This window comes from Xiphophorus couchianus, chromosome 16 (genome assembly GCF_001444195.1).
Source record: "Xiphophorus couchianus chromosome 16, X_couchianus-1.0, whole genome shotgun sequence".
In the NCBI taxonomy this organism is placed as follows: Eukaryota; Metazoa; Chordata; class Actinopteri; order Cyprinodontiformes; family Poeciliidae; genus Xiphophorus; species Xiphophorus couchianus.
This window is the reverse complement of record NC_040243.1, coordinates 15,441,965-15,456,784: the sequence shown is the minus strand read 5'-3', so window position 1 is coordinate 15,456,784 and position 14,820 is coordinate 15,441,965. Positions and strand designations below refer to the sequence as shown.

Genomic DNA, 14,820 nt, shown 5'->3' with positions numbered 1-14,820 from the left:
CTACATAATATACTTTTTTTGGTTAGACTTCTTGACAAAGGGTTAAATAAAACCAAAAGAAATAGATAATATCTCTGAAAACTCAGTTTTAGTTTCAGCTCCTTGTGTCTGGGAGGAGAGATTAGTCTGGAAATCTTAGGCAGAGCATTGGGAACTTAAACCATGTTTAAAGCAGCTAAAAGAAGAGAGTGTATTCAAAGTCTTGATGAAAATAGATACACTTTGGTTAGTGAATAAAATATAAAAACACCAACTCTAGATAAAGTCAGTACACGCAAACAGGTTCCCAACAATATGCAAATTTAGCTTGTATAAAAGGAAGTGAAGATGCTGTGTTACTGAAAAGAACAAAGAGCTTCCATCCATTCAGCATCAACCATGTTCTCTCTACCTCTGATACTCCTGCTGCTGACAGCTGGATCCTGTGAGCATCTTTAATAGAATAAAACTTATAATTAGATATCATACAATGACAATTACTGTGTCTTAATGATTATCTTTGTTTCTACAGGTGTCTACTGCATTGATCTGATCCAGCCAGACTCTCAACTTGTGCAGCCTGGACAATCACTGACTATCACCTGTCGGCCCTCTGGTTATTCTGTGACTGATGATAGCTATGCAACAGGATGGATCAGACATCGTGAAGGAAAACCAATGGAATGGATTTTTGATATGTGGGGTAGAGGGACCTTTTACAAGAATGATGCCCTAAAAAACAAGTTCAGCTACAGCAGAGACACGTCTGCTGGAACAGTAACAATAACAGGACAGAATATGCAGCCTGAAGACACAGCTGTTTATTACTGTGTGAGACGACGCACAGTGATGCAAACCACATTCAAGACTGCACAAAAACTCAGCAGCCAGCAGTCAGACATGGACTTCATAAAAACCAAGCCACTGAGTGCAGCACAAGCCTCTGCTGACTTTAACAATGCATGTATGCTTAATTATACAGTACCTCTAGAAGTTTTTTTTTTCAATCAAAATCTCTGTTTTTAAGAAGATACTTTAGAAATATTTGAAACGTAAATTGCAAAAATCTTAAATATCAGGTGTTAAAAACAGTCAGTTTACCAGTTAAAATATCTGGAAAAGCACCAAGAAAGGTTGTAAGAAAATCTGGATTCCTGGGGAACTTCAGTGTAATAGATCTTTGTTGCATGTGTTCCTCACCTTCTCTTCCTGCCCATTTACTGAGTGGTAACATTCAATAAAGGCCACTAGTGACAAAAAACAATGGATCCCTCTTAGGAAGAAAGTCATTTGAATGGAATAATGGAATCCTGAGCTAATCAACGTAGATTGACAAAACATCATAAGTTCATTGGAGTGAATGAACCACAGAACCAGTAAAGGGAAAATCCTTAGTCTCCATGAAAATCATCTAAACTGATCAGCTCATGGCAGTAAAAAGGCACAAAAGATTATTTAAATAGAGATGTTTCTACAAAAACTGATTTGATTGAAGGCTAATCACTTCAGAAAATGAACTTAAAGAAGGAGCAGGAAAAAGTTAAGTCAAAGTTTCCCTCAAAAAATAGAAAGTACCGTGGACAAATAGCTGATCAACTGTTTTTATCAGCAAGTAAGAGTTAAACACATTGTAATGTAATTTATAAAAAAAAAATGTCTATGTACAGCAATGGAGTAGTCCATTACTTTTAATATTTTTTATGAATTTGTTTGATAAATGATCAAACAAATTCAACCAGTTAAAATCTCTGAAAATCTTTTAGTTTTAGCATCTTCAGCCCTTTTGTGACAGATATATATTGTCTTCAGGGAAAAAATATGATCATCTCAGTCAGAACATTGGAAAATAAGTTGTCTTTTTATGGCTGGACGAATAGAAGGTCTTCATTGTCTTGATGTGTCCTGATACATTTTGTTATTGTTTTTTTTCTTTAAATGAATTATCAAAACACTGATCATCATTACAAACAATCATGCACTCAACAGTATGCAAATTTAGCTTGTATAAAAGGAAGTGAGGATGATGTGTTACTGAGAGGAACAAAGAGCTTCCATCAGTTCAGCTTCAGCATCAACCATGTTCTCTCTACCTCTGATACTGCTGCTGCTGACAGCTGGATCCTGTGAGCATCTTTTTATAGCGTCAAACTAATAACTACATCTGATACAATGACAGCTTCAATGACTCACTGCCTTGATGTTTATCTTTGTTTCTACAGGTGTCTACTGCATTGATCTGATACAGCCAGACTCTCAACTTGTGCAGCCTGGACAATCACTGACCATCACCTGTTGGCCCTCTGGTTATTTAGTGACTGATGATAGCTATGCAACAGGTTGGATCAGACATCGTGAAGGAAGGTCGATGGATTGTATCTCTCATCAGTGGGGTGGTGGTGCTTTGAGGCAAAACAATGCTTTAAAGAACAAGTTCGGCTACAGCAGAGACACTTCTGCTGGAACAGTAAAAATAACAGGACAGAATATGCAGCCTGAAGACGCAGCTGTTTATTACTGTGTGAGACTACGCACAGTGATACAAACCACATTCAAGCCTGAACAAAAACTTAGCAGGCAGTAGTCAGACGTGAGCTTTATATCAACCTAACCTGACTGACTTCAGAACAATCCTCTGCTAACTTTAACAAAGCGTGTTTGATAAATTATTAGTGAGCTCTGAAATTTTACTTGAAAACTTTAAATTATTCAATTTTCAGTGAGCATAGTTTATATTTGACAACCAATCCCTTTGGAATGAAGATGTGTGGCAGATTTTCCAACTTTTTAAAAGATTTTAACTATTCTGATGAGTCTTGTTAGATGGAGTTAACTGCATTTTAGGTTTGACTGCATGCGAATATGGCCACCTGCTCCTCTATGCCATAATCATATGAAGTTAACAGGAATTTATTTTTATGAACATATTTTATTTGTTTTACCCCTGCTCTTAACAGCTTTAGGTTGGTTTCATTAATTATTTATAATTCTGCTGAAACACTGCTGAAAGTATTTTATAATACTTTTGTAATACTTCAAAGCCACCAGAGGGGGAGCCATCAGACCACAGTTAACATATTTTTTACAGAGGAAAAGAGTTCGCTTCATTCTCTTCATATTTTTATTTTGTATATAAACTTTGGTGTAGTTTTTCCATGAGCAAGTTCCAAAAAAATTAAAAAAGCTTGAACAGAAGTGAAACATTTAAGAAGCAAGTTCTCAGAAAAAGGCTATTAAAGTCTCCAGGACAGGGTCAATAGATCATCTCCTCTCAGAAGTAACATGTAGCACATTTCTGGCAAGCAGAGTAACTTTTAATGGACAACGATAAAAATAGGTCCAGACTCTTGGGCCTTGTTCTCTAAATGAAAAGTTCAATTAATCAAAATCTGGACAGAGGACCTTTGACCCCTGAGCAATACTCATGGTAAGACACTGTGAACATTTCCTCTGGTTCTGGTGTGACTTTATTCAATTCAGTTCAAAAATCCAGTTCAAATTTGGAAATTAAATGTTGTAACTCATATCATCCAAGTATCATCGTAGAGTTGTTTTGGATGATGATGTTGGGGCAGGAAGGGTAGGGCAAATCTGAAAAAGCCTCTAACTGAAGACTGTCAGCATGCAAGGCTATTATGTAAACCAATAAAATAGCAAATCTGTACTGCATAAATGCATTTCTGCTGATTTTGATTATTAGCAATGACAGCTTTAAAAGCTATAAATAAAATGCATCTCACTTTATTTAATAAATCTCTCAGAATTTCATTTCTTTAAGGTAATTACAAAAATAAATAATTTTTTGATGACATTCTAATTTATTGGGATGCACCTGCATGAAATAACTGCATTTTCTTCTCAATTACTTCTGTTCATGCTCACAGTTGGGAGAGGCAATAACTATGACTGCTGATGAAATGTTTTAGAACTCAACAGGTTTCTATCTGTTCTCCAGACTACTACATACTCTCCTGTCTGTCTGCTGGGAAAATAAAAGGGGAGGAGCCACACCAACACATTAGCTCTTAAAGCTGCACAGTCAGTTCTTTAACTCAGTTTTTGTCTGTAAACCTTCAGAGGTTTATTTGGAATAACCTAACCTTTGTTCTATTTATATAATGGAGAAAATTGTCATCTTTAGTTTACTTTCAGTAATTTGGATTAATGGTGAGAATTGTATGGGTTTTTGAAAATGTGTGTGAGAGTTGAAGATTTACTGACCAAGAACTTTTCTCTTACAGGAGTCTTTAGTGAGATTAAACTGGACCAGTCTCAGTCTGAGGGGAAGAGACCTGGAGAGACAGTGAAGATGTCTTGTGTCATGTCTGGTTTTGACATGACAGAATACTTCATTCACTGGATCAGACAGAAACCAGGGAGAGCTCTGGAGTGGATAGGGAGGATGGATACTGGTAGCAATAAAGCAATATATGGAACCTCCTTTCAAAGCCGTTTCATCATGACTGAAAATGTCCCCAGCAGCACCCAGTACCTGGAGATCAGGAGTCTGACAGCAGAAGATTCTGCTGCTTATTTCTGCGCTCGAGAGACACAGTGACTGAAAGCAGAGGAACATCTGCACAAAAACATCCACAGACAAAGACCTTTAATGCAGGGACATCTGGGTTGTCTAACTGTAACAAAGCTATAATTTCCAGAGGGGAGGGATTATGAACAGATCAGGAAGTAACTGAGGCTCCCCAAAGACCATGAGGATCTGGTGTGAAACTCAGGATATAAAATGGGGATCGATCATTTCAGACAACAAAACTGATGCAAAACTGTAACAGGAACAGAAACTCTGTGGCGTAATCAAACTTGTAAGGAGTGAAAACCTCAGTTTTTTAAAAACTAGAGTCTATTCAAAGTTGCTGATTTTAGTTATTGATCCTTTAATCAGTAAATTACAATTTAGGGTTAGCTCACTGAGCTTATCAGTCCAACCTGTTTGCATTATGAAAATACATTTTAGTTTTAGTTTTTTTCCTTCTGTTTCCTAATACATTTGGAATTTAATATGGATCATCACCTTAATGCCCAGAAATGCTTCATGAAACAGAAAAGCAAAGCAAATTATTTTGTTTCTTCATTTAACATTTTTATGTTAAGTTGTCATTAAGCATTGTTCTTGTTATATGATAAAATAAAAAAAGGTCTGCTATAATATTTATTTTCCAGTGATCTTATATTGGAATGACAATTTACCTAAATATTCTAGCATTTCTTTGCAGACCTTTTGTACTCCTGTGCTCTATGATCCTGAGACAAAATATGAAACTAAATAAAAAACAAAACACGTTGAACAATATGCAAAGTATGTTCATCTAAAAAGAAGAGAGGAGTCTATGTCAGTCAGTAGAGGAAGGAACTCCCATCAGTTCAGCTTCAGCATCAACCATGTTCTCTGTAACTCTGATACTGCTGCTGACAGCTGGATCATGTGAGTAGCTCTGAGTTAATTCAAGCTAATAAATACACTAGATTCACTAAAATGCAGATTAATTATGACATAAATTATGTTTCCTTTTTTCTCAGATGTCTTGAGTATTGATCTGATTCAGCCGGACTCCAAGATTGTCCAGCCAGGACAGCCTTTGACCATCGTCTGTCGGCCCTCTGGTTATTCTTTGACTGATGTATTTAGCCTGCATGTAGATCTTATTTGCTTCGACCTGGTCTCTAACGGACAGCAATAATAAAGAGTCAGGTTTTTTTCTTTCTATGAAATAATTATTTACAATATTTTCAGCTGGTACTAATAAATTATTCAAAAGATCTTTTATTAAACCAATTAATAAGCAAAAATCTGCTTTTTCTCAAATAACCAAATGTTCTTGAGAAGTGACCAAAAATGCTGAAAACTTGAAGTTTATTCAAAGTATTTTCTCAACTGAAACTATGATGAACTGGACTTTCTATCTTGTTTGTTTAATGGGCAAATGTAATAGAGAGGGAGGAGCTATGACGACCCTTCCTCGCTTAAAACTGCAAATTCAGTCAGTTAACACCTATTTTTCATCTCAAATGGAGAAAACAGTCATCTGGAGTTTGCTTTTAATAATTTGGATTCATGGTGAGAATGATCTGTGTCTTTGAACATTAATGTGAGAATTTAAGAATTATTTACTAAAAACTTTGATCTTGCAGGAGTGGTTAGTGAGATTAAACTGAACCAGTCTCCATCTCAGGACAAGAGACCAGGAGAGACAGTGAAGATGTCTTGTGTCATGTCTGGTTTTGACATGACAGAATACTACATTCACTGGATCAGACAGAAACCAGGGAGAGCTCTGGAGTGGATAGGGAGGATGGATGCTGGTAGCAATTCAGCAGACTATGGAAGTTCCTTCCAAAGTTGTTTCATCATGACTGAAAATGTCCCCAGCAGCACCCAGTACCTGGAGATCAGGAGTCTGACAGCAGAAGATTCTGCTGTTTATTTCTGAGCTCGAGAGACACAGTGACTGAAAGCTGAGGAACATCTGCACAAAAACATCCACAGACAAAGACCTTTAATGTGGTGACATCTGGGTTGTCTAACAGTAGCAAATGCATGTTATTAATATTTCAGATTAAATTGTATTTTCTTGAATAAGAAATTGGAATTGTCACTTTATGTCCACAGATTGTGGAAAAATGGAAGCAAAAATACGAAACAGGCTGAATTTAATTGAGACCCTAAACATGGTATTAGATTTTTTTTTTGCCAATTTGTCTGTTATGTTACAAACACCAGACTAATTTAGTGAACTGAGTTCATTGAAAAAGTGTGGATCAGAGATACATGGCATGAGTATCAAAAAAGAAAAAACAAAAATTCATATGAAGAGGTTAAGTTGGTACCTGAAAACAACAATAAAAACAGTCCAAATAAAAGATTGTAGCCTATAGGAAAAAACATTGTTGAACATGAATAAAAAAATAAAAACAATTCATCCTCTCTTTCCCCCTCAAAAAAGAAAAATCTAGACTTGTTGGAAAGTAAAATCTAAAAAAAATTGGACAGAAGTGGTTTTGTACTGATTCAAACAATAAATTAGTTCATGAAGCTATGAAATATTGAATCTACACTGTTATACACTGGGGTGAAGCAGCAAATTAACTGTTTAGGAGACAATAAAATGTAACTTCAGATTCTACCATTTCCATGTCTGGATGGAGATATCAGGAGATTAAAAGAGTTTCCAGAGACCACAAAGATGTTGAGTAAACTATAAGAAGGAGCTGAGTTCAATCATTTCCCAAAGAAATGTGATACAAAACTATATCACAAATTGGATCAGATATGATAGACTTCCTTTAGAGCATTTTATGGCAAGTCACTCAGCAACTGAGGTCAGAAAATTACTGAGGGTTGTAAATTTCAGGAATGACAACAAATAAATAATATTCCAGCCGACAAATTGATATAATAGTAGGCAATCTGAAGACTCCTGTTCAAACAGATCCATAAAACTCCTCCATGACAGTTCTTTGTTTGAAACACTAGAGGGCACTCAGTGTTGCTGATTTAAAGTTAGATTTAAAATATTTGGTACTTTGATCAAATTACAACTTTGGTTCAACTCATTGTTGATGTAAAAGCAAATATTTGCTCTGCAAATATTATGTGCTCTATGATGATAAGACAAAAATAATAATAAACTCAGTTATAATAAAATGTATTCAACAATATGCAAAGTATGGTCATTTTAAAAGAAGGGAGGAGTCTATGTCAGTCAGTAGAGGAAAGAGCTCAAATCAGTCCTGGTTCTGAATCAACCATGTTCTCTGTGGCTCTGATGCTGCTGCTGACAGCTGGATCATGTGAGAAGCTTTGGGTCGATTCAGACTAATAACTGCACTAGATTCACTAAAATGCAGATTAATTATGACATAAATTATGTTTCCTTTTTTCTCAGATGTCTTGAGTATTGATCTGATTCAGCCGGACTCCAAGATTGTCCAGCCAGGACAGCCTTTGACCATCGTCTGTCGGCCCTCTGGTTATTCTTTGACTGATGTATTTGCAACAAGATGGATCAGACATCGTGATTTAAAACCAATGGAATGGATTTTTCATATGTGGGGATATAATGGTGACTTTTACCAAAAATAATACCCTGAAGAACAAGTTCAGCTACAGCAGAGACACTTCTGCTGGAACAATTACAATGACAGGACAGAATCTGCAGCCTGAAGACACAGCTGTTTATTACTGTGTGAGACGAGACACAGTGATATAAACCATAACCAACCCTGAACAAAAACCAGCCAACCATCAGAATCTAATTACAGAAAGCCTTCTCTGTGTTTGGATAAAGATATGGTGGCATTTCTAATAAGTCTTGTGGAGTAACTAAACAATTTGACTAACACTCATTGTCAAGTTCTTTTCTAATTTATGCAGCTTCCCCACTTGAGAAGGGATGGACTAATCGATGTGGACTTTTGTTAACAGGGTTTTACTCAAAGGACCAAGCAGTTTTCTTCATTTTTTATCCTCCATTTATTTAATGTGTGTCAGGACATTCCATGATTGGTCCAGAAGCAGGTAAAAACCTTTAAACAAACCCAAAAGGAAAAAAAAATTACTAATCTGCATGTAAGTTTACATAAATTAATTCCACTCAAACTACAAAGCAAATGATGACAAACTATATAAACAATACTAAGCAAACAACTGTGAATCAAACCCACAAAGTAATTAAAGTTAAATGAACAAGTAACTAAACTTAAGCTCTCCAACTTTAAAATACATTTCACATTAACATTTACAATTACATAATATTTTCATTTATTTAAATATACAAACATCCGCCTTTCAATATTAGTTATAAATATGAATAGCTAATGCTAAATTGATTAATAGTTAAACTTAACACCCAATAACACAACAATCATTAAAATCATTAAAATCAGTTCCAGACTTCACCACCACCCACCGCTGCGGTTAATAGGCGTTAATTGGCCGGTAAAGATGGCGGCCCGCTGTCGGGATGTCAGTGACTTTGCAGTCCGATCTCATAATGATACAGCTTCTGTCTTACCGGCTGCCCCTCCGCTCGTTTACAGATTCGTCCAGATCTGCACAAATTCCAGGGTTTCTGATGAAGAGTCCCCAAACTCCAGTCCTCTTTGTTTGACTTTCTTTAACGCCTTTTTTTTTCTTTCATTGTCCGTCCCTCTTTTAGGTCCGTGTGGAACATAGTGAGCGCATGTCTTTTTTTTTCCTTTTCTGATTTGACTTCACAGTCATAAAGAACTGACTTAAATGTATTATGTTCAAAACTGATTTACATATTTATTGAGCTTAGTGAATTGTGACTTTCAGCTCGCTTGTAAATTTCTTTTGTCTTGACCTACTTTGTAGCTTACAGTAGCCTACAATAAAGATATTTATTAGGCTTGTTTTGTTTACAAAAGAATAGTCGGCTGCATCTTTGACATGTTCGTCCCATTAAATTAGTTGAACGAAGTTATCCAACAAATCTAAGCAATCTGGGTGAGGCAATAGGATTTACTGGAAATTTACTTTAGAATATAATAAAATTCAAAAAGCTGTCCTCTGACACAATATGGAATCACAAGTCTTTCCAACAGCACTGGTCCCAGATTTCAGTCCAATTCAATTCAAAATATTGATTAAAGATTTGATTCAGAACAGACTCTCCATGTCTGAGTGTGCACTAGATGTCCCTGATCAAACCAAGTAACATTCTCTGATGCTACATTCATTGTCAGTTTCAGCACTGACACTTTAGGAGATCTTGAAACATTCTGTACGCCTTCTGACACTGCAGCTCAAATCTATTAGCAGTTTCTGCCTCCAGTGTATATACACCCAAGTTGAATTTATATGTGCCTCAAATCAACCTCATTCTAATTAAACATTCTAAACAGATAAGCCAAACCACAAAAACAGAAACCATCTTGTGTCTGTATTGTTATATCTTTTTTCTGCTGCATATCCTGCATTGTTTATATACATGGGTATAGGAGACATCAGTAAATGATGTATAAAAGTAATATTAAGCAACATGCAGATTATTATAGAGAGAACAAATTTGGCAACAGTTGATTTTTTTTAAAGAAAATGCATTAAAAAAAAAAACTGAAATCCACAACCCCTTTTTTATTAGTGAAAAAATAACCAATGAGTTGACATAAAGTTGTTTTATTGTCTCAACACATTGTTAATTGTCATTTTTTTTAAAAATAGGAATGTTTTAAACATAGAGCTTAAAAACTAATAAAGCATTTTTAAATTATTGCTAATTGGATCAAAAATATGAATAAAGACTGCAACTTTTGCAGCTATCACATTTCTATGACTTCTGTTTTTATCCTCCCACCTGAGGGTGGTGTAGGTTTTTGCATTAGGGTTTTTTACTGTGATATACTGGGGTGGCACACAGATACACACCAATACAAAAACCTCAGAATATAAACTTGAGACAGAAATCCTCCAGCATGCAGAGAAAATAAAAACAGAACATCACCAGCATTTGCAGAACATGAGGTAAATATACTGTTTGTCTATTTGGAAGCTTAGAAGTTTAACAATTAGCCGTTTAAATTAATAAAGCAGCGAATGTAATTCAGAGTCCATTTCAGTTTTAAAGTCTGATTGAGAGTTGATACCAAGTTTATTTCAAAGTAATCGCTTATGGCGATCAGAATCATCAGTGAATGTTAATCTATTCCAGTAAAACCAATGGATCTGGTTTTAGTTGCTGTTACTTTGGTGCTACAGGTTTTTGTTGAAGGACTCAGTGAAGATGTAGCACTGTGATGATGCTTTTGACTACTGGGGAGACGGAACCACAGTCACTGTTAGTCCAGGTGAGGCTTCTTAAAATATTATCAAAAACCTTTCTTATTGCTGTGTTTTAAAGTAATTTTGGTAATGTGAAGTGTTGTTTTTTTGGTTTTATTATGTTAAAAAACACACTGCATAAACCGCCTTAATATATTTTACATTATAGAGGAGATAATTTTATAAAATTCCTAATTTCTTTTTAATTCTTTAAAATAATATTCCATAAATTTTGGTCAGATTTTTTTTGTTCTGTTTTAATTATCTCTCTGATCAACAAAATTGTTCTTTTTAACAAAAGCTTCATAAAAGAATTTAGGCTTTCGATTGATATTAATACATGTAATGTGAGATGCCAGGAATTAAACAGGGTAGAAAAATAAAGTATTATAAATAATCGCTTCTTGCAAACACCCAAAATGTCTTACACATTGTCACTCACATTAAAGTATGAAAGCATTGCAGTTACATAAAACCTAACAATTGTATAATAAAATAATTGAAAACAAAATGTAATGACAACTACTGCAAGAATAAATAGAAGCAATTGTGAAAATACAACAAAATATTGTTTATAGACATGAAAAACGACAAAGTACTTAAGCGCTGTATTAAAATTATCTTATACCATTGACTGCACATCTCTCATAACAGTTGTGGTGAAATGGAAAACATGAAAATAAACATTCATAAATCCTGATTTAAATTGAAACTTTATTACATAAAATATATTTCCCATATTAATATTGTCCTATCAGTTGCTTTGAAGCCATTTTAATTACTGAAGAGAAACAGAGTTTTTATATTTTGTAGTTGTTGCAAAAATGAAGATTTAGAGATTGTTTAGTCCTCAGATGTCTTTAACCATAAAATAGAATAGATGTGTGAAAAATGTTTCTGTAGATGAAAACTTAACTGAGTCAGTTTCTTCTGCTTCACTGTGGCTCCAGGAACAGAATTAAACCAACTCTCAAGTGTTGTCTAAATAATTTGTACCAAAAATGTAGTTTGTGTGAAAGGAGCTGACGTTAGTAAAGTTTTCTCCCTGTAAACTCACACGCACCGCTCTGTCCTCTGGAACATTAGAATATCATATTCTTGGAGAATTTAAATCCATTGGTCTAAAGCAAAAACAAAGTCTCTGCAGCGTCTTCAAAAACACAGAGAAGCTCAAAACCTTTGCTTGTTTTATTGTATATTTAAAGCTGCATTGAGATGGGCAACATTATGGAAATTAATGTTATAAATGTAATTAAATTTATACTCAAATAATGTCATGTTTGATAAAAACTTAATGAAAGAGAAGTTTTTTGCTTAAAAACCGCAGCATAAAGAATAATTGAGTTGTATAAGCTCAAAAAACATTATGGGAATCGAACAATTGTCATTATTTATGATTAAGACTATGGAGTATAATGAAACAGCACATCCATACAATGACAAAACATGAAGCTTTTTTTTCCAACCAAAAATTATGTTAAAAATAAATTAGGGGGCCAAATAAGAGAGACGAGAAGAAACCTAGTATAAGTTGTGATAATCTGAACTACAAAAGGCCAAGAAACTTTAATTATTTTTTTACAATTGCTTGTGTTTATGTTACGCACTTTGGCTGCTTAAATGTATTTTAATTTATACACAACAGAGTTTTTAATATACATAATTTATTAAAATAATGACTGGAATAAATAACCCGAAAGCATGTTGAGTTCTAGCAAAATACTCCCTACACAAAATTATCTATTTTTAAATAAACTATCTACATGTGTAATCTCACACAGAGGAGTTTTGTATTTGACATAATATGACTACCTAAAAAAATTATTTAATTTATGTGTTATTATATAGATCTGATATTGAATTAAATAATAAAAGTAACATTTTTAAAATGGTCTTAAAAGTACTGGCTAAAACATTTCCCAACATAAATGTCTTTAAATTTATGAAGTAAGAGGAATATTTATTTACAAATATAATATGTTTCTTGCCCCTAAGGCAATTCAATGGTGAAATGTACAGAAAATAAGAAGGTTTTTGAAAACTTTTTAAAAGTTTAAAATTCTTAAGTTATGATTTTAAACAAACGCTTATATGAACGTTTTAGAGAGAGAAAAAAAAGATGATGTTTATCTTGCTTGACAAACTTCAGTTCATATTTTTCATTACATCTGATTCATTAAAATGATGATTTGCTTTTTCTTTGTTGGAACAGGTGATTCCCCTCAGACTCCGTCCCTCTTCGTCCTCAGTCCTCTGTCGACTCCCGACTTCCCCCTGAAGACAGCAGACGAGCTCGGTCCAAACGTCTGTCTGGTCACAGATTTCCGTCCAAAGGGGGGAGAAGTGGTTCTGAATGGAAAAGGGGGTCCGGTCAACGTGAGCACTGATGATGCTGTTCTGTCAAAGGACAACACCTACAACTTTGCTGCATTCAGCAACGAAACCATCTACTCCTGTGGGATGAACGGGACCTTCGGCAACAATGATGCTGGTACCAAAGAAATAAAGCTCTGTCTAAGTTTGATCAAACTGAAATTTTTAGCTGTTGAAATAATGTTTATGTGATTAATTTACCACCTGTCCTTTCTGTCTCTAATCAGATGATGAATGTGGCAGCATTTATCCAGGTGAGTCTGATTTCTAGATGTCTCAGTTTGGTTCCATCACTGATCGCTGCTGTTTGTGTTCAGTTCAGTCTGAACTCTGTTTCTCTGTCGTCCAGAAAAAGCCAAGCTGAACTTCTATCTGCTGCTGATGAACGGAGTCCGAGTGGTGTTCACCAAAGCTCTGGCCTTCAGCACCGTCCTCACCATCAGAGGCCTGCTCTTCTGAGAAAAAAATAATATACGACACAAACCTAAAGTCAATAAGATTTAAAGTTTGAAATTTTGCTATCAGATTTTTACTCCTAATTGTGTAAATGTGAAGAGTGGCATATTTATCACTGAAAGTCTCAAGTTTATTTTAAGCCAAGTTTATTTGTTTAGCACATTTCAGCAACAAGGCAATTCAAAGTGCTTTGCACCATAAACACTTAATACAGACACCAATTATGAAATAAGCAATAAATATTACACGTTGTTAAATGATGTCATCAAATTCACCAAGCAAATGTATATCATAAAACAAACCAAAAAAAAAAAAACCTCTGCCAAAAACATTCTGTCCATTAAATATATATTTGTATTCAGGCAGCTCTTGTCTCAAATGAAATGTGCTTAGGTCTTTCTGCAATCAACGGAGTAATAGGAACTGCAATAAATATTAAACACTTGGCTTATTTTTCAGTATGAGAGCTTTTAGACCATCACAAAATTAAGAAAATGTGTGTGTGGTCCACATAAACACAAGTAATGTGATAAAATAAATAAGTAAATTAAGATACCAAATTGAATTAATTAATCATTTAGTAAAATGTTAAATAATTAAACTGCAAACACTTTTGAATTTATCTAGAAATCTGACTTCAGTTGTTTGTATTAAATATGTATAGTCTAATTGTCGGTAATGAGAATTTCTAAAATTTTTCTGCAGACTTAGTTAATTTGTCATGTGGTAATGTTGCATCGAAAGATTTCCTTAGAGGTTTTTCAATATGCTTTGTGTTTCACGCTTTAATGCCAGGAAGTATCTGATTAGTCTGTATTAAATCATCAAGGTATGTATTTCATTAAATATGTTTCCAGGGTCTTTTGTATTTTTCTATATATCTGTGGTTAATGCTCTGAATTATGCACAGATACATTTTTGGTTGAAATGTGTTACTGGTTTGTTTGAAATATACAGAAATAAAACTTCGTAGCTTTATTTGAGTGTTCATTGAGCATAATGTTTAGAAAATTAAAAAAAACACATAAATCATAATAAATTGCATGAAAATTAAACCTATTAGCTTTTTTCTGTATTTTTGTGTTAATTCCCTCCATAAAGTATTTTTAGACATCATCATATCTTTTAGCATGAGTTTGAAGAAGCTCAGATTCTTTTATTACAGTTCTCGTTTTGTTTTTCGGTGCAACAGTTTCATCAGTTGAAACCACATTTCG

At 34.4% G+C, this 14,820-nt stretch overlaps 2 protein-coding genes across 2 annotated transcripts in view; both read left to right on the top strand.

The window, feature by feature from the left end:
* LOC114159458 (uncharacterized) overlaps positions 1 to 14,820 on the top strand; it is a 259,878-nt gene that overhangs the window by 152,092 nt on the left and 92,966 nt on the right. The gene's annotated exons all lie outside the window — the stretch shown is intronic.
* LOC114159462 (Ig heavy chain Mem5-like) lies at positions 4,041 to 14,662 on the top strand. The gene is made up of 7 exons (XM_028041450.1): positions 4,041 to 4,143; positions 4,218 to 4,523; positions 10,352 to 10,358; positions 10,751 to 10,800; positions 12,987 to 13,265; positions 13,375 to 13,401; positions 13,497 to 14,662. Exons 1-7 carry the CDS (start codon positions 4,095 to 4,097, stop codon positions 13,604 to 13,606), a joined length of 828 nt encoding a protein of 275 aa, XP_027897251.1. The 5' UTR covers positions 4,041 to 4,094; the 3' UTR covers positions 13,607 to 14,662.

Coding starts and splice junctions, on each gene's coding strand:
- LOC114159462 (XM_028041450.1), top strand. CDS start 4,095: ATGGAGAAAATTGTCATCTTTAGTTTACTTTCAGTAATTTGGATTAAT. Junction 4,144..4,217: donor TTCAGTAATTTGGATTAATG/GTGAGAATTGTA, acceptor TTTCTCTTACAG/GAGTCTTTAGTGAGATTAAA. Junction 13,402..13,496: donor ATGTGGCAGCATTTATCCAG/GTGAGTCTGATT, acceptor TCTGTCGTCCAG/AAAAAGCCAAGCTGAACTTC.